The following is a 26,403-nucleotide window of genomic DNA, read 5'->3' as shown; positions in this document are numbered from 1 at the left end:
TTTTCATTAGCTTTCCCAAATTCCTTTCTCTATCCTGAATCATAAATTATATTCCTTATTCTAAAGGAGAATATTGCCAACCTGTACTCTTTTGAAGTGATATATATCCTCTTCAGCTGCAAGACTGCTGTTTAAATAAACAAATCCAAAACCCGACAATAATTTCCTTCTCACTGGTGTTTTCTGATTCTTCCGGTATGCAAAACTGTTAGTTCCAAACTTTATTTTGCCCCGAGTGCTTTAAGTTATATTCTAGCTAATCCTTTGGGAAATGCCATTTGATGATTATTGAAGCTGATTCTACCTTTACCTTCCTTGCTGCTGCTTGCAGAAGACAAGGTCTAGGGACCCATGTTTTTTAAATCCCCTTAAATAAGTAGTAGTTGTCTGAAGAATGGACATAGGAATGCCTCTTCCAATGGGGGAGACGGGGGAGACAGGAGTAAACAGACTGAAAACCTACTTTCCATACAATATCTAATATCAGAAGGAAATGATAAGCTGAGTATTTTGAAGGTTTGTGGTGGGGGTTTTTTCTTTTTTTTTTTTTTTTTTTGTCTCCAAGCAAAATAAGCTAAAAGTCAATAGCTGCTGCTAGAATCTGGCTGTTACTGAATAAACTGGTGTTGTCATTAGTAGAACAAGAATATTGATTTCCAAGAAGTTAACATTCATTGCTGTGTTTAAGGTCCCTTATGTCTATGAATCACTATATGTGAGTTATGTACAAAGCCTATGTTTTATCTGACAAATATACACTGAAATAATATTTTGTAGAGCAGAGTTTGTTGCACAATTAGTTGATATTCAGCGTGGGTATATTCCTGGGAGTCTAGCACAAGCGTTAGCAAAAGTGTTTTAAGCCCTAGCTTGAGGAAGAAAAGGATGACTGTGCATGGTATTCTCTACCTCCACTGAATTTGAACCTTCTACTTAGGTGCTGCATATATGGGGAAGTCGTTATCTTTGACTACTTTTTGCTTTTGAATCTGTGGGATTTGAATGCTTTAGAATCCCCAGGTCCTCAAACAGTCACCTTCCACTTTATTCCTAAGACATTTCCCTTTCTGAAAACTCTTCTATTTTTTTGCTAATTTGCACAAGCTGCTTTACAGTGCCTCCCAAAACGATTAAACAATGTAATTGAAAAGTATTGTAAAATTGGGACTCTTTTTTTTGGCAGTTAAATACTCCCTAACAAAACAGTTATTTGTTCAGCTAGTAGTAGAACTGTATACTTATGTTATAAATGTGGGTTTACTTATATTAATATTCAGTTAAATCTGTGATCAGACAAGGCAGTTGCATTTTCTAAATGGAATACAGTGCAGCTATTTTTATTTTAAAGTATTTATAAGTATTTTAAAGAAAGTTGTTACCAGTGTAATTTAGTTGTGTTTAGGATCTTGGCTGTAAATTGTATCTGAAGCTTAATATTGTTAAGAAAACTTATAGAATACTCTGTAAGGGTGTCTGTTCTCTAATATAGTCATAAAAGAGAAATAGCATAGGACTATTTTTACCAAACACAATACCAGGTAAAAATTGCTGTGAAGTAAGTAACAGTTTGCTTGCAAAGCGCTCATCCTGTTTCCTAACACACTAGAAATTACTGCCAAATTCTTTTAAGTTTCATTGTGGTTTTAAAACAAAACCTTTAAAATCAGCACTGTATTTAAAGTGCCCTTCCTATGGAAGGGAAAGTGGTAGCTTCTATGTTGTCCCAATGACTTTGCCAGGTCATATATGCAGTTCGGGCAAATTAAGGTTACCTTTACACTGTAGGATTTCAGTGTTGTTAGTATATCCTTTTCTTTCACCTTTGATTGATTGCTATAGCTTATGCATTTGTACATAAGTCAGAAGTTCCTTTCTAGACTTAAACAGTTTGGCAATGTGTGCCAGCATCTTCAAAATAAACCTAAGAATCTAATTAGAATATAGGTCTTTGCTTTGGGTTGGATATCCCTTCTCGTTTCACTGTATTACTTGTATATTGAGAAAGCAGATCTCTGGTTGTAAGTTGTACATAGAATTATTCTGTTAATTACAGCATATATATCATTATATAATATGTATGACACATATGAGTTGGGTTTTTTCAGCCTGTATTGCTTTTAGAGGTCTGTTTGTTTTCTGTACCACAGTGAAGATGCAATGCACATCTTAGTTTTCTAATGTACATTTATGTTATTTTTTGCATGTTGATCAAAAGAAATGAAAGACAACGTAGGAGAAAGTAGAGGGTTTTAGATAAGGCTTTTATTAAGGTATTAAAATTGACTATGCTGATTATCATGTTTCCTTTTCTGTAATTTTCCCCACAGAATTAAATATGTTCAGATAATATGTTTGTATCAAAGAAAATGACATTGAAATTCAAAATTACCTCTAATGCTTCATGTGTAAATTATGCTCTTGTGATTTTATTTTTTTTTTCTTCCTCGAGGGGAGACTCAAAAGCCCTCTTGTGGATTTTGTGAATCAACTCTTAGCCAAACTCTAATCATGATGATTAGAAACACAACTCCTGTTGTACATTGTAAAACTTCTCATTTCCATTTTTAACTTTGACCTTAAAAACGAAGAAAATTGAATGTGTGCTTATTTTCTAGAATGTTTTTAAATTTGTTGTTATTCTCTCTCCTGTTGTTATCCTATAGTGTCAATCTACATTACTGTAAAAAGGATTAGATGGTAGACTCTTCTAGCTGGTCATCCAAGTGTAGCTCTGAATTTCATAGTAAGTGGTAGTGGTTACAGGTTTAACATGATGTAAGATGAAGTCTTACTGAGTCTGTCATCGTAGCCCTCTCCAATAACAAAAGGAAACTGAGTTGTAAGCAGTGTCCCAGAATGCTGTAGTAGTCTTAAAGGTCTATGTTGTAATGGAAATACCCTTCTTTGTTTTTAAAAAACCTAATGAAAGTCTTGAAATCTGCAGCTTGGAACAAATAGCCACAATTCAATTTTACTTTTTTTTTTACATAAAACAATTTAAATGTGTTAATATACCTGCTTTTTCACTCTGAATGGATTAATTCTGAAATGAAATATTGCAGTCATGCATCAATGTACACATTTAAGTGTTTCTTCAGGGGTTAGGAGGAGAAGGAGCATGGGTTGTTTCTGTTCTCAAGAAAGGGACCATGCCCCCCACCCCCAGTTGAAGCAATTTTTTTAAAGAAAAATGGTTTATAATAGTAGTAATAACATTTTGAAACAGCTTGGTCTACCATGAATATGTTTCTGATGTCATCCATATCTCTGTGGCTAGCTGATACCAGATATCGACAAAGAACAATAATGATTGAAATTTATAGAGCCAGGAGGTGTAAGTGTACTGTGTAATTGCAACACCACTGTGAGGCTGGCAATGGCTGAGTGAGGGAGTACATTATTTATCCCTCAGTGTCACTTTTGAGCTCCTGTAACGTTCACGGAATCTGTGTACAATACTTGAAAAATTTTGCTGCGTGAGAAGGTGGTGATAACCGTAACTCACCAATCCTGATCTAGTGCATCTTCCCTCCCTGCCTAGGTAATGCCTGTGAGTTACTGGGATAACACTTTAAATACAGAGCATGCTGCAAATTATTTTGTGGTTTCAAAAGAAGAAAGGGAAGAGTTAACATGGGAGGAAAATATTCTGTGGTATTTAACTCTGGTGCAGCAGCTGAAGAACTCTCCTGTTACTGAAATTTACGGTCAGATATGGTGGTGGGGAGCAATTATCCAGAGACTTTTGTGCTTTTTTTCCAATTCAGTTTGCTAAGAATCACAGTTCTTTCTAATAAGTCTTCACTGTGAGGGTGGTGAGGCACTGGAACAGGTTGCCCAGAGAAGCTGTGGATGCCCCATCCCTGGCAGTGTTCAAGGCCAGGTTGGATGGGGCTTTGAGCAACCTGGTCTAGTGGAAGGTGTCCCTGCCCATGGCAGGGGGGTTGGAACTAGGTGATCTTTAAGGTCCCTTCCAACCCAAACCATTCTATGATTCTAGAATAACTATGTCTGCTAGCACGTCTGTTTAGTGCATTTATGTTTGTTCTTTGCATGCCATCTTCTCTTCAGTTTGCTTCCTTTTGAAAGACCTTAGCTCAAGTATTTGCAGTCTTCTGATGTATTTTTTTATTGTTCTAGAAAATAAATAATCTTGTTCTATTTTGGGCTGTTTTGAATTGTATTTTGTTATGTCTTTTGCATATAAGCTTTTTAGTTTAGATTTTGTTAAATGAAAATGGCTCTTTATAGTGTATTTGGTTTTTCAAATTACAAGTATCTTCAATAAATTAATTAAAAATCTTGTTTATATACTATTTCTATGGGACTGTATGTTTGTATGCTGGAAAAGAAGATTTTTAAAGATAGTATTTGGTAGCCAATACTGGCACTTAAGGTAATATATTTCCACTGGACTTTGAAAAAAAAGTGTAAGGAGGGTTTTGCAAGAGCACAGGTACAGTATAGGCTTCTATTTCTTGATTTTTAAGATAATTCCCTTTGTGCTTTTGAAGCAATACTTAGTAGATTGCTAATGCGGACAAGAAGGATTAACTCAGGGGAAAAAAAATTGACAATATGCCATGACTTGCTAAAAAGTAGAGCTCAACAGCACTACTTATTTTTAAACAGAGAAGCGTTTATAATGTAGGAAGACTCTTACATTTGTGTTCTGTGCAATCACTTGCTAGTGCTCTGCAGCTTTAACGCTAGCAAAAGCTGTGTGTGCAACTTGGGATCTTGTACTGTGGTATCTTCAGGAGCTGTGGGGCTGGCTATGGGTTTGCTGCTTTCTGAGCTTTAACCACATTTTACCCCTTTAATCATGCTAGTATGTTTTTTTTCTGCTGCTGGCGTAAGAAATAGTTAAAACTGCTGCCGTGATATGGTCACTGTTTTTGCTGTGGTTTCTAATTGGCAGTAGTAAAGCTGACTAGTGTAATGAATTGAGTCTGGTTAGAGTGAATGATAGCTGTTCAACCAGTCTCTGCTAGTTAAAGGTACGTTGTTGCCAGTAAGGCAAGAATATTGGCACTAAGTAGTTGCGGATGCCCGACTGTGCCCTGGGAAGTTGTGGATGCCCCATCATTGGCAGTGTTCAAGGGGTAAGGTTGAATGGGGCTTTGAGCAACCTGGTCTAGTGGAAGGTGTCCCTGCCCGTGGGACTAGATGACATTTAAGGCCTCTTCCAACCCAAACCATGATGTGATTCTTCGATAGTTATCACCAAGATTAGTTTCTACCCAGTGGAAGCTGGTTTACAGTCTGTGCCTGTGGGGAGAATTTTTTATGTGTCACTGGATGTTTTCAAGTGCTGTCACTAGTTGTGGGTTTTTTCAGTATCTCCTACACAACAGAAGTTAGAAAATGAATCTGATCTGTGTCATCGTCATATCTGGGAACAAATCTCATCGTTTTATTTTTCACTATCTCTAAATGTACCTTGTGCACAAAATGAGCTAGACACAGAAATATTAATGTAACTCAACTGAGAACTTAAAGGGAGGAACTGCCCAAAATATTGTTAAATATTCCCAAATGTATCAGAGCATGATCAAGATCAAATATCAGTTCCAAGCTCATTAGGAAAAACGTGATGCTATAACTTCATTTTATCTGTAATCATACATAGATAGCAATTAGTATCTGCATTCATGCACTTGCAGAAAAAGCTTCTGGGTAGGAGCATGGTTGCGAAGAGGGATCCAAAGATCAATTGTCAAAACAAATTGCAATTTGCAGTACTGTATTTTTTTATAGAGAGAGATTTTACAAGCAGTATCTATTGTGCTGCCATTTGACTAATACTTGAAGAATAATTTATTGACTATTATTTTTGAAAGTCTTTTTAGAGACTACACAAATGAGCTTGCTCATCTAACGTGACCTTTACAGCACTGAAGGGCTGATGATTTTTCTCATGTATGCTGGTTTGGAGAGAGGCTGTTGCGTTGCATCAGGCCATGTAACTAACAGCAGGAGATGTGAGGAAAGTTCAGCTGATGGGATCTCTGTTAAGCTTTGGCATTACCTCAAATATTATTTTCTGGAAAAATGTATTTCCTAAATTTGATTACTGATGCACTTTTCATTAGTTTATGGTTAAACACTTGAAGTTTCAATTTTCAGGGAAATCACAAAATTTTTTTAAAAGTATCTTATCTTTTAATTGGTGTTATTTTGGGAGTAGCTGGTAAATGATGGCGTACTAAATGATGTTGGTAGCAGTTATTACAGGGATAAGTGTTTGTTGATGTGGGTTTTTTTACTTTCTTTCATTTGGACCCTTTGGATTTTTAAGTAATTCGGGACAAGTTCAAACTGTGCCTGTCTATATCAATCTTTTACACAAAGTGATTAAGCGTCTCTACAAGACTTTTAATCACTCCCCTATTTTTGTTATATAGACATGTGCTGAGATCAACAGTTCAAAACAGACCTTATACTGGTGACTGGTAGGGCCAGTACAAACTGAGTGGAGAGAGAAGGACAGGAAGGGTGGTTTGAATCACTTCTTTGTGTACAGAATTAAGTGAGTTTGGTAGTCTGCTCATTTCTGAGTGGGTAAGCTACGGGAGACGACTCTTACCTTCTCTTTTCATTATATTTCACTGGGGAAATTATGGGGTTTTTTCTTGTTGCAACTTCAGTGGCATGTAATAACTTATTAACCTGTCTAGTCTGCATTTATTATCCATCTGATAAAGTTTGGATTTTATTGGAAAGAAGAGTGATACTGGTGCTGAACAGCCGTAACTTTGTAAGGTGCCATTGTTCTACTTTGTTATATGGATATTGTAACTGGGACTTGAGCAGGCGGCAAGCATATTTTCTAGTACAGACAATAGTAACTGTCAGTCACTTCTGTGCCGGGGTTAGACTAGTGTGTAAATTGATAAGTGACTTAGTACTTTTAGTCCCTTGAATCCAATATATCATCCATGTATTCTCCATTAATTAACCTTGTATCTGACAATGGATGCATGTGACAACTAAGTATTCATTATGCCCATTTGTGTGTATAACCTCAAATATTTTACACTTACATGGATTATTTTTGTAATATATGAAAATAATTTCTTAATGCATGGAGAGGTTTTTGTCACGAGTGCATAGATTGTGCATGCTCTAATAGACTTAAAGCTTCTGTCATGGGTTTGTCTTGTGCAAAATCTTGTAATTGTTTAAAACACTTCTGGTTTGGTATATAGTTTTTGTGGGTGGGTTTTCATAGTGGTAAGATATGGCATTTTTTAGGGCAAACCTCCTACAAATGGAGTGAAATTCTAAACCTCCTCTGATATGAGGATGAGCAGTTTGTACCAGTTGGAAAATGCATCTCCTCTGGATAATAATCTACTTGAAGGGATTAATAATGTATGCTGAAATATTAATGTGATTGTCAGTGTCTTGAGCCCCTCTTCTGTTTTTATTATTGTAAGGCTGAAACAGAAATCGGTGGGGCTTTTTTCTCTTCAAATTGTAAAGGTTTGCAAGGTGCACAAAACTTGTTTGATATTTTAGTAGATATAGTGGGCTGAAGCGGCCGTAGCATCCTCTGTGCAAATGTATGCCCCCAGGATGATGCCGATTTCTAGAGTTTCTGTAATAGTAGTTTTACATCAGTCAAGAAAGGAAGGTGGTTGTTTAGGGTTTTTTTAGTTGCTCAAACCATGCTTTTCATGTTTGTTAGGGATAAGTACATCAAATATTCTTAAGTATGATCTCCAGTATATAGACTTTTACATACACACACATGCATACAAATACATACATACTAATATCTACACACACGCGTGCACACAAATATATATATGTATCTATAGAACCTTGTGTCTTTGTTTTCTGTAAAGAAACAATAACTGGTGTATCTAAATGTGAGTTTGGCAGTTTTTAGTACATCAAAGATAGATCACAATCCAGAATCTAGGACTTCACACACTGCACGGTAGTATAATTTCTGGTTTAAAATTTATTAGCTATTATAACAGAGCATGGCCCAAAAATAGAAATACACTTTAATGACAAGAGATCAGGTTCTAGAGGGTTGAAGACAGGCAAAAGCCGTGTCTGTCTGTGTGAACCAGCAGTGCATGGCTCTGCCTCATCTAGCAAAGAGGACTGTGGTGTAGATTATGGGATGTCAACATACACCTACTCTGACCTGGTACTGACTTGTGTGCTGTGTTATGCTGGTAAAAGTGTATGTGGAGCTACCCAGTGATCTACACCAGTGAAAGGATCCATTAGGAGGACTCACCTTCCCTCCACCCCAAAATTAATTTGATTTAGTTTCCTCAGGTGGACAAGTTTTCCAATTTTTATATTGGTATGAATAGCTACCAGTAAATATACATCTTAAAAGGGAGGTTGCTATGAGAAGTCTTGCTTCTGAATGTGAAATGGTAGCTGTAGGAAGGTGAGCTAAATCCATAGTGCTCAATAGGAGCCCCTGGTTTTCATGGAGCTCGGGTCCCCACAGCAGCTCCTGAACTGTATCACAGTGTAGCCTACATGAGTGTTCTGGCATGAGGAAGGAGAGGCACTACTTTCTTCACTAGTACAGATTTGAACTAGGTTGGTGTTTTGAAATTGCAGGCTAGGTTCAAAGTAGCTAAATTTTAGCAGAAAGGAGAAATTAAATCTGGGGTGACTGTCTGGGGGATTCCAAACTGATTAATTAGAAGAGCTGATCTTGCGTGATCAGGAGGTTTTCTTCTTGAGCATAAGCTTTAATATAAGGGAATGCAGGAATATGAAAACTCGACAGGGTATATGTCAGAGATCATGCATAGAAAATCTGCTGAGCATGAGGAGCAAGGAGCTTTCCTTGTTTAATTTTATATAAGCAGATTAAATATGGTGCCTTTCTTTTTTTCCTTCATTTCTTTGCCAATATGTCTCAGGGTTTTTTTGTGAACACTAATTTTACATTATTTTGAATAAAGATAGAGGTTGTCTCCAAGATTACTGTTTTTAAGAATAAAGCTTTGTTCAGCCTAGGAAGTAGCAAATCTGTGTTGCAGGTACCTTTAGTAAATTATCTGTCTTTTCAGAATGCATAAGGGGGTAAGAAAACATTCTCCCAGGGAAGTTAAAAACACCTCCTGGGAGGTGGTATCACAGAAATGAAGAAAGAAGCCTTTTCCAGGAATGGGTGGTGATGAGGAAGAGTTTAGTATGTAGGAAGGTAGGAAGGAGAGCATCTGAATACCTAGATATTGTCACAGAGACTCCTTGTTCTCCAAGACATTGTAGTTTTCAGTAATATAATTGTATGTAATTTTTACTGGAAGGTCAGATTTTGTGTTTTCTAAGATGGGGAGTAAAAATATTTTTTATTCTAAACGCTGGATAATAAAATTAATGCATACTGCAGAAGCATGCTTTCACCTAACTGGGGAAAGCTAGGCCGTTCCCGTCTAGTTTAACATACATAAAAGGTAACATTACTCTGGAATAATAATTGAATTGAGCACTGAGTGCAGCTTACTTCCTTTGCAGCAGAGTGCAGCTAAAAATTGATAGCAGAAGACATTCAAGAGTCATGTAATATATTTGGAAACAAACTCCCTACAGTTATATAAAACAAACAAAACAAAACCAACCAACCAAAAATACCCCCACTCAAAACCACCTAAAACCCCCTAGATAACAGTTCTTGTGTAGCTAGAATCCTACGTAGGATTGGGTTCCTGCTGTGGTAGGCATTTTACATTCTGCCCTGGTATACCGTTGTAAATGTACATGGATTTGTTTTATTTAGAGAGTTTTGGACTAAGAAGAACTAGTTCATGTAAAGTAAAAATTGTACTTGCAAATATAAAAATACAAAATTGACCTGTGATGTCATTCTGACTTAGATCACTGGCTCCTTCAGGCAGTAGATGTCATCTCTGTATATTGCTTTGCTCAGTGATTGCTCTCTTAAAATAATGAATGTTCCCTTCCCTCCTGCTCCCATATTAGTGATTAAATTTAACTCTACATCAAATCCAATTTTGAAGATTTTTCTAGTCTATTTGTCCTAGTCTTCCAGATTGATATCTTTAGGAACAAGTACCATCTTTCTTGGAGTTGTTGCATTTGTTTTTTCCTCCTGAGTGTCCAGTTTGCTTCAATATTAGAATTTAGTACAAGGTTTTATCTCTGAATCTCATCAATGTTAACTGCTGTCTTTTTTCCAAAATATTGGTTTCAAATTCTTATACTATCCTGCATTCAAATTCTAAGTAGACAAGTGAATTATTTTTTTTTCTGGTCATTGAAGGTGGAGAGAACTGCAGTGGAAATGTATGATAACAACTGTCTGGCATAGCATGCAGGCAGAAGCAAAAGCTTTTGACAGCATTTGCAGAAGAATCTGAGGAGAATCACCTTCTGTGCACTGTCTTGAAAAGGAACACAGAGTTCTTAATATTTTATTAAATTTAAAACTTTTAACTCTGTCAAGATGAAAGTCAAGTAAAAGCCACTGTTTTATTGGGGAGCAAAATAAATGATATTTGCAGTACTGAATATTTGAATCCATTGTTCTGCTGCAAAAGAAAAACTAAAGGTAAATAGTATTAGAAAACACTTAAATTCTGTGGTTCCAAACTTGCTAGTTTTAACTACCATAGAAGTGATTGTGTAATCTGAGAATGTGGTGGTTTTCAGTTAAAGAACAGAAGCACTACATTTTTCTTTTGTTACAGACTTTAATGTATTGTTGAACTATAATGTTTCACTTGGTTAAAATTGAGCCACTGCAAAAATTATTGGTTTCTTTCTATATGTTTTCCTACTGTAAGTGTGCATACACCGAAACACTCGGCGTTTTGAATTTATCTAGGAGCCGTACCCTCATGTATGGCCATCTCCAGTGCTTAACACTCTAGTTGTCCTGGAGCTCCTGCTCCAGGCTTTTGGAGCTTCTTAATGCCCAGTGCAACATAGTGCAATCATCTCAGCTTTGACAGTAAAAGATCTACTTATTGGTTAAGTTTTCACTCATAGTGTTGCTGGTGATGACCTCTCTGATGAGGTACACTCTGCTGTAGGAGTAGCTGCCATTCTGCCTTGGTCTGCCAGTCTTCAGATATCAGACAACAGGAGATCCAAGCTGTTTGGATAAAATGGCTATCCAAGGGTCTCTGCAACTTGAACTTTGTGGTCTACAACAGCTAACACGCTCAGTTGGGCTGCCGTCCTGACAGCCACTCTATGTTCTCCAATCTTCAGTGATTTGAACATGAATATAATACGGCAAACACTGCCGGCTTCGTTAAAACTTGAGATTATTGATCTAGCATGATTTATGTGATGGGAAATTGCCTATGATCTAAATGGGAAAAAACATAGGAAATAATTTAAACATTTCTTTGTATGTTCTCCATGGATAGCAGGGAACCATGTACAACATGTTAAGCATGCAGAATATCCAAAACACACTTAAATTAAAATTAACTGGATCACTGCACACAGTACCAGTATGTGGCTTTTAATTTTCTTAATTCTACGAGTCTACACTAATGTTTACTTTGAGTTTATATTTTGCTTTATCATAATAGTTCTTTCTCATGTTAATTTGATTTCTTAAAGCAGATTGAGAGTGGGTGGGGAGAAGTTAAGTTGCTTAAAAAAGAAAGTATCTAGAAATCTAATCCTGAATTCATCATTACTTAATACTATTTTCTTCTGGATTTTAAGTATTTCCTTTCAGTCACATTGTGTTGCACAAAATCAGATCTTAGTCTTTTTTGTTTTATCTGCTACTTTTCATCTTTTGTCTTCATAAAATGCTGTTGTGGAGTTTGGGGCAAGAGGTTAGTGTGATAATCTGTGTCTATAGTTGGAAGACTATTACTGTGGGAAAACCATAGATGTTAACAAGCAATTTGGTTGTAGTAGAAACTATAGGGCTATAGTAGAAGCATCTACTAACTCTTTCTTGGTGTTTTTTTCAAACTATATTACAATTTGAATAAATGCTTTGTCCCTTGCAAAACTAAAATAGTGGTTTAGCACTGTCATTACTGCTCTACTCTGCCTTCAGAGCATTTTCAGTTCAGCTCTTTAATTCATCTTGAAGGGGTTGAATGACCTTGGACCTCCCTGCAGGCTGAATATGTTGTATCTGCAGTTTTTCCCAGCCTGTGAAACTACTTACTCTGTGGGTTTCTTTTTAAATGTTACAGTGTATTCTGTTGATCAATGAAGTAAATATTTAAAGGTTATTTCTTGTTATTGTAGGCATTGGATCAAGACAGAACTGCACTACAGAAGGTGAAAAAATCTGTGAAAGCAATATATAATTCGGGGCAAGGTAAGACATTGTTTTCAGTTCTACGTGAGAACCTAAGCTTTTGATTTCAAGTTTGCGAAGTGTCTTGCAATTTATCCTATTGAAGCGTATAGCATAAGAGATACTTGTCTGTTTAGGAGTGTTTGGACTTAAAAATGTTCTTTCTTTGCTTATGATTATACATCAGATTAATGTTCTCTCCAATGCTTTCACCCTCATATTCCTTCTCAAAGGCCTCTCAAAGAATTCGCATGGGTAAATTTTCCTGCTGTCATAACATTTCAAGCAGTTGCTTTCAGCTAGAACAGTGACAAGACAGTGTCCTTCCTACTCTGAATTTATGGAGTGCATTTCTAAGTGAAATAAGAATGAGAACTTCTGAACAAGTTTAAAAAATAAATAAAAGAAATATCTACGGGTAGATGTGTTTGTTTCTTCAACACATGCTCTCCCCTCATAACATGAAAAATAAAAATTATGTATTTCCCTTCTTAACTGAAATAGCGGAGATTTATCATTATTTTGCTTGTTTGAAGACACTGTTGATGTTTTATTGGAGCTATAGTAATAAATTTGATGAGAGGATAAGTGGCTGTAATATGAATTGATAATCAGTTTCAAATCAGTAACAAATGATCAAACACAGATCAATATACATATTAGGCTTTAAAAATGTTATAAAGTGTACCTGGCTTCTCACTCTGTTTCTCATAAGGTCTAAAAACTGTGCCAAAGGCAGATAGGGTAGCAGAGCTGTACACCTTCCAAGAACCATCTGGCTGTAAATATTGGATTTTAGAAAATCCCAGTTCCTCTTCCCTAGCAATAATAATCAGTTTAGGGAGTATTTTCCTTATGCAGAGCCACTTCTGAGTGGTCTTAGTTTCTCTGGTGTTTTGTGTGTTGTCCCATTAACTCATGTTTATGGAAGTGTATGGGGGTTTTAATGTATTGTAGATTCTTAACTTTTCTCTTCTGCCAGTCACTAATACAGTTGTGCCACTAGCACCATGTTTTAATTAGCTTTTCTGTAACTTCAGTTGATGATGAATGTTTTCCCAGTAGACTGTGAAGCCTGATAGAAAGTGAGAATAGTATTTGCTACATGTGTATTTAGTTTTATGCTTTTAGAAGTATTCAGATGCTGCAAGCAGCTTTTCCATTTCAAAGTACCTACTTACTGAATTTCAAAACTGATGAAAATTGTAGAACACGTGAAGTGTTCTGTCTGTTTTGAAATAGCTAAAATCTCTACTATCATTAATATATGATGCCATTTGAGTCTTGTAATAAAAGTAATACTGTTTTCAATGCCTTCAAGTAGGCCATACTATATCATTAACTAGTCCCATTGAGTAAAAGCAATAGAAGGTTGGTTAATGGTTTTAATTGGCTGGCTCTACACTTCAAAAGGACCAGAGATAGTTAGGTAGATGTCTCTCTCTCTGTCTCTGTCTCCCCCCACCCTCCCACCCCCCACCCCCAACAGGTCTTGTTTCAAAGGTACAAGTTAGTATGAATTCTTTTGGATAAAGAAAGCACTATACATAATACTCTAGCTCCCTCTTCAGAACGCTGTTGTTACAGGCTACATTATGACTTGAAAAGGGGTGCACAGGAGGCAATTAATGCAGTAATTGATAAACATAAACTAGGCTTAGTAAGAGCAAGACTAAAAGCATGTTACACATGTGAAACCTTGTAAAAATAAATCTAGAAATAAAGTGACTGAATTAAACTCATTTTGCCTGCTTGTGCAAAGAGAATTGCTAAGCCAGCTATTTTCTTATGCTTCAGCGATGAAAGTGGATTTCGTTGCTGTTTAACTTCATGTAAAACGTACTAAAACCAGCTGTAAAATGCATTGTCATTTATCAGTTCAAGCAAGAATTTGGTGACTATTTTTGTATTTCAAAAGGAGCCTCTAACTACATTTTTGGGAACTCAAAATTGGAATTTTGTTTTACAAATTTAATTGTTTGTTAGAAGGTGAGACCATATTTAAACTACTAGAGTAGGAGATTGTTTGGGGTTTTTTTTGTTGGTTTTTTTGGGGGGTGGGGTGTTTGGTTGGGTTTTTCTTTTTTTCCAGACTCCCCTGCTTCATAATCTCCTTTGAGAACTCTGGCTGGACTGGTGTGAAATGTTTATTCAGGGGCAATAGAAATTCTTCTCTTCAGTTCAGTAATCCAATTCCTACTCTACCAAAACTCATAGGTAGGATTTTTTGGGTTGTATTGGTTTTTTGTTGGGTTTTGTGTTTTGTGGGTTTTTTTTTTTGGGGGGGGGGGGGTGGGGGGTGTGTCCCTCCCCCCATCCCCCCAAGTAACTTTTGAACAGTGACATTCACACAATGCAATGTCTTACACAGAAGTCTTCAGAAAGCCCTAGCCCTCTGGTGTGTTGGTTTGTTTCCTCTTCATTGCTGAATTAGGAACTGCAAGGGACTCTCTTCTGTTATGAAGAGAGCTTAAATGTCGCCCAAATACTTTTTTCTTTTTGTGCAGATCCCTCACCCATTTGTTGTATTTAGATTTAGATCTTCTGTTGTGGAAGTGAAAATGTACCAGCACAGAAATGTGAAAATCCCTTAGAAAGGTCCCATCAGTTTTTCCCTATCTGAAAGTACTGTTTCAGAAGGTACTGTTTATGAAATCCAAGGAGACATACAAATTGATACCTCTTTTTCATCACTTCCTCCTTATCTGGTTTGCTGTTTATTTCTGGCATGATAGATTGCATCTGCAACTAGGAACCCATCTTATGTGAATGGTGCTTGAACTTAATGGAGAATCTGTTCTGACTAGCTTTCCCACAACATTTGGATTGAACTGAAACAGCAGTAGATTGCACAATTAGTTTTGTTGTAGATTTTTCAATAGTTCTTTTTCATTAGTTCCCTGGTATAACTCCCAAATATAGTCAAAAGAATTTACGCAATGGAGAAATAAAAACATAAAATCCATGCAAGACCAAAGGTACCGAGCTGGACCAGCAGTCCACATGGTCTCCCACAATGATCAACAGCAGATGCTTGCTTGAGGAAGTAGAAAAATGGTGCAAAGATGGAGTGGTGGTTGTAATTTTTATTATTTTTTTTAACACTTTCTCAGCTCACAATGACATGAAGGCCAGGAATTACCTGAGTCAGGACTGATATCGTCATGCTTGATACTTCTTAATGGACTTTTACAATTCATTTTGTCTAAGGAATTTAAATTCATGTAAATCTTTATCGTTTGTAGTCTTGCATCAATCTAGTTGAGTGCTCCCTTATGAAGTTGTCCCATGCTCTTCAGGCCTTAAGTCTCCTGAGCAGGAGACTGGCTCTGTCCATGCCTCAAAGTGTTGGCCTCAAGCCCACCAGAATGACTCATTTGATGTGGAATTGAGGGACTATTTCATGTTCTGAGGCATGAGAGTTTGTAAAGGGCTTTGAAGCTAAAGCTTGCTAGGATAGTGTCAGAAGACTTTTTGGTGGGTGAATCCAAACTTGATTCAGTGTCGTCCATTCCGTCTCTTGAGATAGGTTTCTGGATTGAGTTGTTTCCACAATCACCCACAATATCCTTCTTCTGAACTCAGCAGCCCTAAGGGTTTTTGAGGGTGGTTTGCAGGTTTTTTTGGTCGGTGGGGTTTTTTTTGGGGGGTGGGTTTTTTCTTTTTTGGTTGTTGGTTTTCTTTGTTTGTTTTTTTTACAGAAACTGTCATATTTAATCATCCTTACTGTCTTTCTCCAAAATGGCAGCATAGGCTTTCGTTTTTAAAACAGGGAAGAGGAGGAGTGAATTTTGGGCAACAGGGACAGGAACTGCAGACAGTATTAAGGGTTTAAGCATGCTATGGTAATGTTTTTATGTTGCTCTATTGCATGCTGTGGTTCTTGATAATTTCTGATGTTCAGCTTTGTTTAGCTTGGTACTGAATGTTGAAGTGATAGAACTCCAGAATCTTTCTTTATAATGTCTAGTTACACAATCATTTCTTAAAGTTAGGAGTGTTTTCCCACGTGTGTTACACTGCCTAATGCACGCTTTCATGCACTGGCCGTTCAACATAGGATTCCACATGTAACCTGGGAGCTACCCAGATGCAAGCCTGTTGCTGTAGCCTCTGTGCACAATTAATGGATGTATGTAGATATTTCTAGGGTGAGATACATCTGACTTCCTCTGCATTTACATTAGGATGGGCTGAGCTGTGACTTTTCCTATGCTGAACATAAGGGGAAGGGTAGACCCCAAGGTTCAATATGGATATCTTTGTTGTAGAAGTCTGTGTTTGGACAGATTAATCTTACCTTTGAAGTCAGCTTTTGCTTCTATTGCCCTGAGTAATTTATAGTATTGTATGGAAAAGAACAGTTTATCACTATGAATCTTATTTCCCAACTCATTTATGTTGTTAAATGATGTGGGCCTTATCACTGTTTCATACAGGACTTCACTGGTGATCTTCCTTTGTTGAGAAAATTAACTCTTTAGTCTTTCCTTTCCCCCACCACATCTTTTTGACCTGTCTTTCTTCTGTGTGAGGCTCATCCCTCTTAGTTTGCTTAGTTCCTTTCAGCGTTTTGGTGAGAGGACCAACCTTCTCAGAAATCCAAACAGATCATTTAATGTGGATTTCCTCTCCCCATATGCTCATTGATCCCCTGGAGGGGGGAGTTTTTCAAAGTAAAAATTTCTTTCTATAAACTCTGTTTCTTCTTCAGCATTTTATATTTATCCACATGTCCACAAATTCTCTTCTGCACTGTAGTTTCTACATATTGCCTGAGGAATATATCGGCATTACTGCTCTGCTGGTGCATACTTGAATTCTCAGTTCTCTCTGGAGCTCTTATTAAAAATAGCTATTGTATTCGCCTCTCATTCTTCCTGTAGTATTGAGGCTGTTATAAATAAGTGGCTTTACTTTACAACTGTATAGTTTGCCTATTTTGTTCTTCTGTATGTGGGTCTAAGTGACTTGCCATTGCTCATTTTGTCAACTTTTATGAATTCTACTGTTAGCACTTAGATTTGGTATAAATCCTTGGAAGCAGAGTTGAAAGAAAATTCTTCCATGAGAACTTCTTCAAGCACATCAGCAATGAACACAGATGCAAAAAGAAGTCATTTGCCTTTCTGGACTGGCTTATCAGTACTCTTATACCGTGATGATCTAGAGAACCTTACAGACTCACTGAGATGCTCCTTGCTCTGGAAACCTTTTGAATAAGGCTTTTATTACTTTTCCCTTCAGCAATCTCAGTCCAGAAGGTGTTATTGTTATCAAGTCCAGGTAACAATATAGTGGTCAAATGTTTTTTCTTTTATTTTTTCATTAGATTTCAGCTTTGTGAAGGATGAAATGAGAAAGGATGCTTTCTTACTTCAAATAACTTCTTTTCCCATCCTTTTTAACCTTGCCAGCTTTCTTGCTTTTTCTAAAGTCATTCTGAGTCTTTCTAATGTGTATGTTTTTTCATTCAGAAATGCAGCTTGGCTCTGACCTTGGTTATTTTTCCTCTTGCTACCCGTGGAACAAAGCCATTTTATAAGTGCAACATAAAAATAGTTGATCAGGAATCCGAATCATGATTTTTATTTTTAATTAATTTTTTTGGACTTAACCAGATACACGGAAGTAATTCTCAGTAATTTAGACATTCTTCAGGTTTCTTTGGGTGTAATTTAAGTATAATCAGTGACAGGAAAGAGTTGTATTTGTGTGTTTTTCTTCTGTAAACTATTTAACTCTTTTGTTGTTGTTTTGTTTTGTTTCGTTCCTCAGTGGTTGCAGGGTAACATATCTGAACAAAACCGGTTTAGGCAAAGGGAATTTTAAGGCTTTAAATTTAGTGTTGTGTCTTCTAGCTCCAGTATGTAAAGGCTGTTCCTTAACCTCTCTTCACAGTATTTGTTCTTCAGTTTCCTTACTTAATATGCACAAATAGACATGAATTTCACTGGGTTCAGAAGCATATGCTAAAATTCTGGTAACTTTGAATGGGAAATAAACATAGTACTTAATGTTGTGGGTTTCAATGAATGAGTACAAATTCTCTGTACGCCTTGGGCATCCGATTTCAGTCTTCTATGTGCGTTCTGGGAAAAGTTTACCACAAGGTGACTTTAGGCACAGACAACTTCAGGTGACTCCCTGTGGCAGCAGAACAAGGTGGGATTCAGCCCCAGGAGTCCTTAAGCCTGAGTCTCCGCAGTGCTTGGGGCTCAGAGCAAGCGTGCTCCCTGCTCCTTGTGAGTACTGCTGTGTACCAAAAGGCTGCTGTAAGCTGCTGTGGCTGTCGTCCCTTCCTCACTTGCTTGGATCTGCATCTTCAGATGTGTTTGTATTATTTCCTCTTAACACATAATCCTCAATATACACGTTACAGCGCAGAAGTAAGGGATGCCACCACATTGCTGTGCACTGGGCCCTACCAGGGTTTTCTCAGAACAAATGTAAATTCTGTGCTGAGTGTTTCTCAGAGTTGAAGGTGTGGATTGTGGAGAAGAGAAGATGCATGTCTTTCAGCTCAGGAAATCTCGCTGCTGTATCTGGTCCAGTATGTTGCTTTATACTACATCTGCCATTCTGTAGTGAGGTCCTCAACATGGGCTCAGGTACTGGCTGCCTTGCCAGATCCCATCGGGGAGGGGATGATTAGTGAGGCCCCTTTCCTGTCCCCTTTGAAGAGAGCTGCCTTTGTCAGTGGGTGCAGAGCCTGTCCTCAGTTGTCCGTGATTCTGGCACCTCTCGGGGAGCTACTGAAGGAGGAGGATGTCTGTCTGAGGAAGCTGTTCTATTTTCATCACAGTACTGAACTTTGTTTACGATATTGAGATGACATGAGCCAGTTCTAGAAGGCAAATGTTATCCTTTGTGTGTACTGCTGTCAGTGGTTGTGTCTTGCTCTCTAGAGTTATTAAAGTCCTTCCTACAGTATCTAAGGATGTAAACATTGTCATGCACATTATAACTTTCTTTATGCAAAGGTCATTCTGTTAGGACACTAGGAAGTCATTTTTGTGTTTGCATGAGGCGCCTAAAGGGAGATTAAAGCTTGTTCTTTTTTGCTCTAAGCATGTCAGTTTTCCTGTGTTGCATTCTACCATAGGCTATGTTGCAGATTTAATTTTTCATCTACGTGCCTTTAAGGTCAAGTAGGGAACTACCTTACCTCTTCAATAGAAAATATTTCTTCTCCTTTTAAAATATTTACATTGATAATTATGTAAAAATTGAAAGTTTATTTTTCTTACACAGTACTTGAATTTTGTGTGTATATGTGTGGTAATTACAGAAGTATTCCTTTTATATTATAAAGCCTCATTTCTAGATTTAAGTGATCTGCTATCTGGGATTCTTGAGAATTTCCTATATATTGTTCTAAGACAATGATCATCTTCCTCTTTCTGACGGGATTTTTTACCTTTCCACAGGCAAAGGAAACAGTTGTCTTCAGCTCTTTTACAGTCTCTTTACAATTTTTTTTTTAAAAAAAAATGGTGTGTGAAACAACACAGCACTTAAAATCAAAATGCTAGGAAACGTTGTGGGGTTAAAGTGCTTCACAGGCAAGGACAGGGTTTCCATGATATAGCAGACTTCTTTCTGACCTTGTTCCATTATCCTTCCTTTTCCTTCAGCATAGTTGGGTACATTTGAGTTTTATGAGCTCAGGACTGCATAAGCCAAAGCTCCTTCTTAGATGAAGTCTTCTGTGTATATTTATGCAACAGCTTTTACATCAAAACAAAATGCATATTTTATTATTATATAGTGGTTTTCTTGGTTTTAATGCTAAGCTATTTGATTAAAACTGTATGCTTTTGGAACAGTTTTATTAAAAACATACTGTTTGAATTACAACTCCATATTAACATATGATTAAATATTTGGCCTTTTGAAAACCTCAGTGTTAATGTCTGATTTTAAAATGTAACTTGTCTGATGTGTGGGGTTTGGGGTTTGTTTTTTGTAAATAAGCATTGTGATTTTTTTTTTTTCTTTTAATAAGTTTTAACTTTTTTGTGTTGGAGCTTTAGTGCACTGTTATTTTGAGTACCTGTAATGCCTTCAAAGTATTAGTTTAATGCTTCATCAGCGCTTAGTTAGTGTCAAAGTAGATTCATGCATTGACGCATTGTGGGACATCATCCACAAGCCTTGTTTGAAGCATATGTCTTGTCTTCCCCCCCCCCCCCCCTTCTTTTCACTTTTATCTGCACCCCCCACCCCCAGCCCCCATAATTCAAATGCTCTCAGGCAATATGAGAATTTGAAGAATATAAACTTTGCAGGTCTTCTGGGCAAAAACATGGTACCTATTGGCAACTATTCTCTCTTCCCCCCCCTCCCCCTTTCATTGCACAGAACTTGTTCTAGTTGGAATATCTCTGTGGTTTTGTGTTTGTGGCTTACAGAAAAAAACATAGGAAGAGTAGGAAACTCTTTAAAGTGAAATGTTGATTTAATTAATACCAACAATATTCCTCTAAGAGAGATGGAGGTGATAAAGTATGTCCCAAGGGGCTGTAGTGGCAAATTTTCTATTTAAAGATGCTAAAATGGAAGTAACAACAAAATATGCAAACAGATGCCAGAAAGGAAAGTAATAGAAGCAAGAAAAACATTTCAGGCACAATGGTCTAATTCAGAATTTCCTTCATCCTTGAGTTAAGGATTTTGCTCACTTACACTGGCTTCAATTTCATTTTCTTGGTTCTGACCTCTCTGTAAGTCCAGTTTGCTGTTAAACATATTGAAACAAGTCTTTGGCTATATACCAATATATATTCCATTCTGCGGGGTAACTCGGTTTTACAAAGCAGGTGAAAAGGGCATCTTTGTCTGTAAGACATGTTTCTTCTTTTAAACTTGCAGTCAGATTCAGACTTGGTCTCCTTAGTTTTATATCTGATACTATTGACTTTTTTGTTCTGTAGAAGTGTCCTACATTACAATTAAAAAAAAAAGGTTGTGTTACAGTAGACAATTATAAACTCCTATGTTGTTTACAAAATGGGCACATATACTTACACTGTTTGATTGACCTTTTATTTATCTTACTACTTTATTAATAACTACAGAGCTTTTTTCCTTGATGTATTACAAATTAAAGTTGCTGATTTAAAAGAAGCATTTATGTGTATATGGCTAAATACGTCTTTTTAATATTAAAATTATTGTAATTTTCAGTAAATGCATTAATTTCTGGCTTTTTTGAAAGTACTGTTTGTTAGTTGGTTTGTCACTGCACTGCAATACATAAGCCTAAAATAATGTCTATAAGAAAATTTCTGACTTTTATTTTTTCTTTGCAGATCATGTTCAAAATGAAGAAAACTATGCACAAGTACTAGATAAATTTGGAAGTAATTTTTTAAGTCGGGATAATCCAGATCTTGGCACAGCTTTTGTAAAATTTTCCACGCTTACTAAAGAATTATCAACGCTGCTGAAGAACCTGGTAAGGAGTTTCTAACATTCTTAGTTTTTTATTTTTTTCTAAAGTAAAATACAATACAACTGCATGATCCTGATGACTGATGATAATTTTAGAGATGTTTTCTTTTTCAAAACACAGTAATTTCATCAGAGATTATCTCTGAAAGGTGTTATTACACACTTGCTGTGTTTGGTTGTTAATTGGCAGTTAAAAAGAAAAATATAAATGTTGAGACATTGCTTAAGGCATCATTCTCAAGTGCTTGATGATGTTACATATCTCTTCTTATGGACCTTAATTTTAAATCATTCCCTGACTTGAAGTCTTTCCAGTTAAAAATCCAATACCATTACTTATGGCTGGTTTTTCTTACCTCAAAAAGAGAAACTTTCACTTTTTAGAAGAAAAATAACAATTTGGGGAGCATGCTTAAATGGTGTTGCTAAAGTCTATTCTCCCTGTGGTATCCGAAGCATCCATTGCTTAAATATTAGGTTTATGAAGGTGGTTTAAAGGTTTGCCTCATCTAAAGTTCATCTTAGTCCTTTTATAATGCTGAAAGCTGGATAATAAAACTGTAGTCATAGCAAATGTCTTTGAACACTGAAAGTAATAAAGCCAAATTTCATGTGAAATAATGTTTCATGGATTTGATAGCTGTTGTATTCAGAAAGTGGTAGCTTCAGTTTTATGTTTTTCTTAGAGTTGGGGTTATCTTCAAGCTTTTTTAGTGTGTAAAGTATAAGCAATATTACAAGCTAGAGTCCCTAGCATGAGCATAGCTGCTTTTAGGTCCCATCAAAGGCCCATGTAGCCAGTACGCTGGCTTTGACAGTTGCCTCAGAGTGAATCTTTAGGGAAGAGTGTAGGAAGAGAGCAAACATGTAGGTATAACTTCTGTACTGTGGTTGTGAAAACAGTCTTCAGCTCAGAGACATTGGAGCTGGAGGCAATATTTTTTTTTTTGTAGTCCTTGTTAGTATTACCTCCATGAATTTGTCTTAGGATTTCTTGAACGTATGCTATGCTTGGCACAGAATATAGTGAATTCCTCCAGAGGGCTAAAATGAAATGCTCTCTGAAATATCAGTTCTATTTTTTTTTTGAACCTGATCCTTTCATTTATTGTTCCCTGATTCTTATATCTTACAAGAAATGTAAGAATTTCCCTATTTTTCCCAGGAATTTACAGATAGCCATCATTCTTCCTTTCCTTTCTTCTGTTACTTTTCTAGCTGAGTCTTAGTTATTCCGTAACTTGGATTGTCCTTGTTGGTCCTTTCTATATCTTCTCTTAGTACTACTGTACCCTTTTCTGAAATGAGGGGGGACAAACATGAAGATGGTTGCATTTCTTATTTCTTTTCCTGAAGGCTGATTGGTTTATAATTACTGAGCATTGAGCTTGATGTTTTCAAGGGATTCTATGTTGTAACTTCAAGGTATTTTTTTTCCTTGAGACATTTTTCTTGATGATTCTTATTTCATAAGCATGAATCTGTATGCAGTTTTTTCCTCCTTATTCATCACTTTACATTTTTCAGTGTAGACCTCAATCTTTAATTTCATTCTTTCAGCGGTAAGTGTTACAAGGTCCTTATGCAACTCTTCATACTGGCTTTTGCTTTAATACCCAGAATAGCTTAGTATCGTCAGACATTCTCCCCTGACTCTCTGCACTCCTCTGAGATTCACTTATAAACATCTCGGACCGCACAGGCCCTAACAACACTCAAAACACTTCTGACCTCTCATGCTTGTGCTTATTTCTGCCTCCTGAGTCTTGCCGCCTCTTCATCACCTACTTAATCATCTAAGGATGATCACACTTGCCCTAATGAAGCTTGCTTTCTTTAAGAGCTTTGCTCTGGCCTATTACCTGGATCATCCTTTGTTTCAATGTTGGCAGTTTTAAAGACCAGTAGGTATGCGAGGGACCTGCTTTCCTCTGTAAAGACTTCTGTCATTCTTGGTTGTTTTGGCCTCCTTTAATCTTAATTTAGCACACAATTAAAAATAAGTATTTTAAAATGTGTGTTGGAGTGCAGTTTGAGGACAGTTTGGGACTAGAACTCATGTTTGTTGGAAGCTGTCTGGACCTCATCATTCCTTGCAGGGCTTCCACAGAAATTTTTAACTTCTTTCAACTGGCAAACAAGAAGTCGGGGTTTATTTTATTTAAAGTAGTGCTGATTGAGAGGAAAAAGCTCTTTTACTTAAGAAGCCACACTCATTCAAAACAACATTATGCTATTTCAGCTAGACTATGAAGCATTATCTATCTAAATTCTTGTTGACAGGTTTTAAATTAGGCTATTCCCTAATTTACTTCATTCAGAAGTCTCAAATAGACAATGAGCTTATTTTGCAAATGTCTCAGTGGTTTTAAAACACTTATTTTTTCACCCTTTCTCCAAGATAGATAATTCTGCTGTCTTGATCCACTGTGGTTCTTAAGCATAGTACTGATTAATACGATTACACTGAAAGAAAAGGATTTTTATAATATCAAAATAGAAGTTGACTGAAAAAGTCCACTGAAAAAGCAGTTGAGAGGAGGACTGTATAATGTTACTGATAAAGCCCCACAGTAGGTGCTGAGGCTTATGTTAATAAAATTAATTGAAAAAAATGGCAGTAGGTATTAAAATGAATGGCAAGCTAATAGGGCACTTTTTTTTTACATAAAGTAAATTGTTGCAGCCTTATTTAATAAAAGTACAATAAAATGATGAATGGTCTTTAAGGACAGGAAGACGAATAAGGAACAGAGCTACACAGTTGGCAACAAAAAAAATACTTCAAAAACTTGGGTCCGTTTTTATTAAATCTTTTGAACTTTAATTATGATTCATTAAATATTTTCCAACAAATTGTGATATTATGCATATTTCATGAGATGGAGGATACAGAATATTCTTCTGTGTAAAGGAATTGCAGAGTGATCACTTGCAAAGTGATCTTCACTTACTTACTTATGACCACTTACTATGATGTAAAGCCAGCAACTTGTATTATATATACAACTTCTGGAAACCATCATTTTGATATGATTGCTCTGCACACAGAGTCAAGAGGAAAAGCGTATCCATTAATCAGTTTAACAAAACCAAATAAGTCACTATGCAAATTTTACTAGAAATTGTTGATGTTATCACTAAATATAACATATGAAACTTAAAACCTATAAATATCATGTTATATTTCTGAGGGGTTGTTGTTGTTGTTGTTAAGATTATCTTGTAAGATTGACACACAGTGACCACTTCTGTAACATTTTCTAAAGGTAATTACATTTTCATTGGCCATTGCCAACATGGGTCTACGTTTTCTGCAATCTCAGAGTGTCCCGCCAAAATTGGTTTCTCTGCTTTTTACTGCTTCTACTTCCTTTCCTGATCCAGGTTTCATTCTTTATGCAGTAATTCATTATAATAGTGCGTTAAAAAGCTGTATGAAGATCTACGCATGTGAAACTGAGTGTGTCAACATCTTTAAATTGATCTAGATGAGGTTTTGGAAGAACATTTGGAGCACTTGCAGATTACTTTTTTTTTAAATTTTGCATGGTTCTTGGCTTTTTTTCAAATGTTTAAAGCCTGTTTTTTCCCCTCTCCCTTTCCTGTAAATGTCCTCAGCTAATCTTTGCAGGCAAATTATCTTCTCTTCATATTCTTCCTCCTCAAATTATCATATGTGTTTCCATCTGTTAAGGTTTTTTTTCCTTTATTTTGCTCTAGATAGGAGACCGTTTTTGCTTTATCAGATGTGTTTCCGATTCATTTGGGCTACTGTTTTATCAAGTCTTCAACAATGTAATAAGTGATTCCGAAATCTTACCATATTGGACTAATACACTACTATTTAGTTGGGGGGTTTTTGGTGGTTTGGGTTTTTTTTCCCTAGCTGCATACTAACTGGCTACTGTTCAGTAATTTCAAGCCAAGTATTTATGGCTTGAATTGGTTATCCTTAACGGATACATTTGGAAAAAATAAAAAAAGCTACAGTAATGTACTGTTGTTCATGCCTGCCCTGATAACTAATTTAAGTCTGCCCATATTGCAGAAATTTGTGTTCTCTCTGTTTTTATGAACTACGCTAGGATTAAAATCTTTTGAAAATTCTTTCTCACAATTCACATTTGAGATATCAACTTTGGTTTAGGTTGTTAAGTGGAAACTGATTAAAATGGTTGATTATGAAAACAGGAATGCTTTTTCTTTAATCTTTGTATTGATAAAGTAGGTATTACCTTAATTACTTGTTGGCTTAGTAGTCATAGAATCATGGAATCTTTTAGGCTGGAAAAGACCTTTAAGGTTATCAAGTCCAACCATCAACCATGTCCACTAAACCATGTCCCTAAGTGCCACATCTACACGTCTTTTAAATACCTCCAGGGATGGTGACTCCACCACTTCCCTGGGCAGCCTGTTCCAGTGCTTGACAACCCTTTCGGTGAAGAAGTTTTTCCTAATATCCAATCTAAACCTCTGCTGGTGCAACTTGAGGCCATTTCCTCTTGTCCTATCACTTTTTACTTGGGAAAGGAGACTGACCCCCACCTCACCACAACCTCCTTTCAGGTAGTTGCAGAGAGTGATAAGGTCTCCCCTCAGCCTCCTTTTCTCCAGACTAAACAGCCCCAGTTCCCTCAGCTGCTCCTCATAAGACT

General features: G+C 36.6%; 1 protein-coding gene across 4 annotated transcripts in view; it reads left to right on the top strand.

The window, feature by feature from the left end:
- The window catches only part of ASAP1 (ArfGAP with SH3 domain, ankyrin repeat and PH domain 1), a 161,401-nt gene that overhangs the window by 66,408 nt on the left and 68,590 nt on the right, over positions 1–26,403 (top strand). For 3 of the 4 annotated variants that reach the window (XM_049827698.1, XM_049827688.1, XM_049827708.1), the window contains 2 exons: positions 12,235–12,307; positions 21,601–21,746. In XM_049827698.1, coding sequence (XP_049683655.1) covers positions 12,235–12,307; positions 21,601–21,746 — 219 coding nt within the window. Of the gene's footprint in view, positions 1–12,234; positions 12,308–14,325; positions 14,504–21,600; positions 21,747–26,403 lie in introns of those variants that run through there. The other variant, XM_049827712.1, reaches the window with a different exon arrangement.

This window comes from Accipiter gentilis, chromosome 2 (genome assembly GCF_929443795.1).
Source record: "Accipiter gentilis chromosome 2, bAccGen1.1, whole genome shotgun sequence".
NCBI lineage: Eukaryota > Metazoa > Chordata > Aves > Accipitriformes > Accipitridae > Astur > Astur gentilis.
This window is presented reverse-complemented; position numbering and strand designations above follow the sequence as displayed.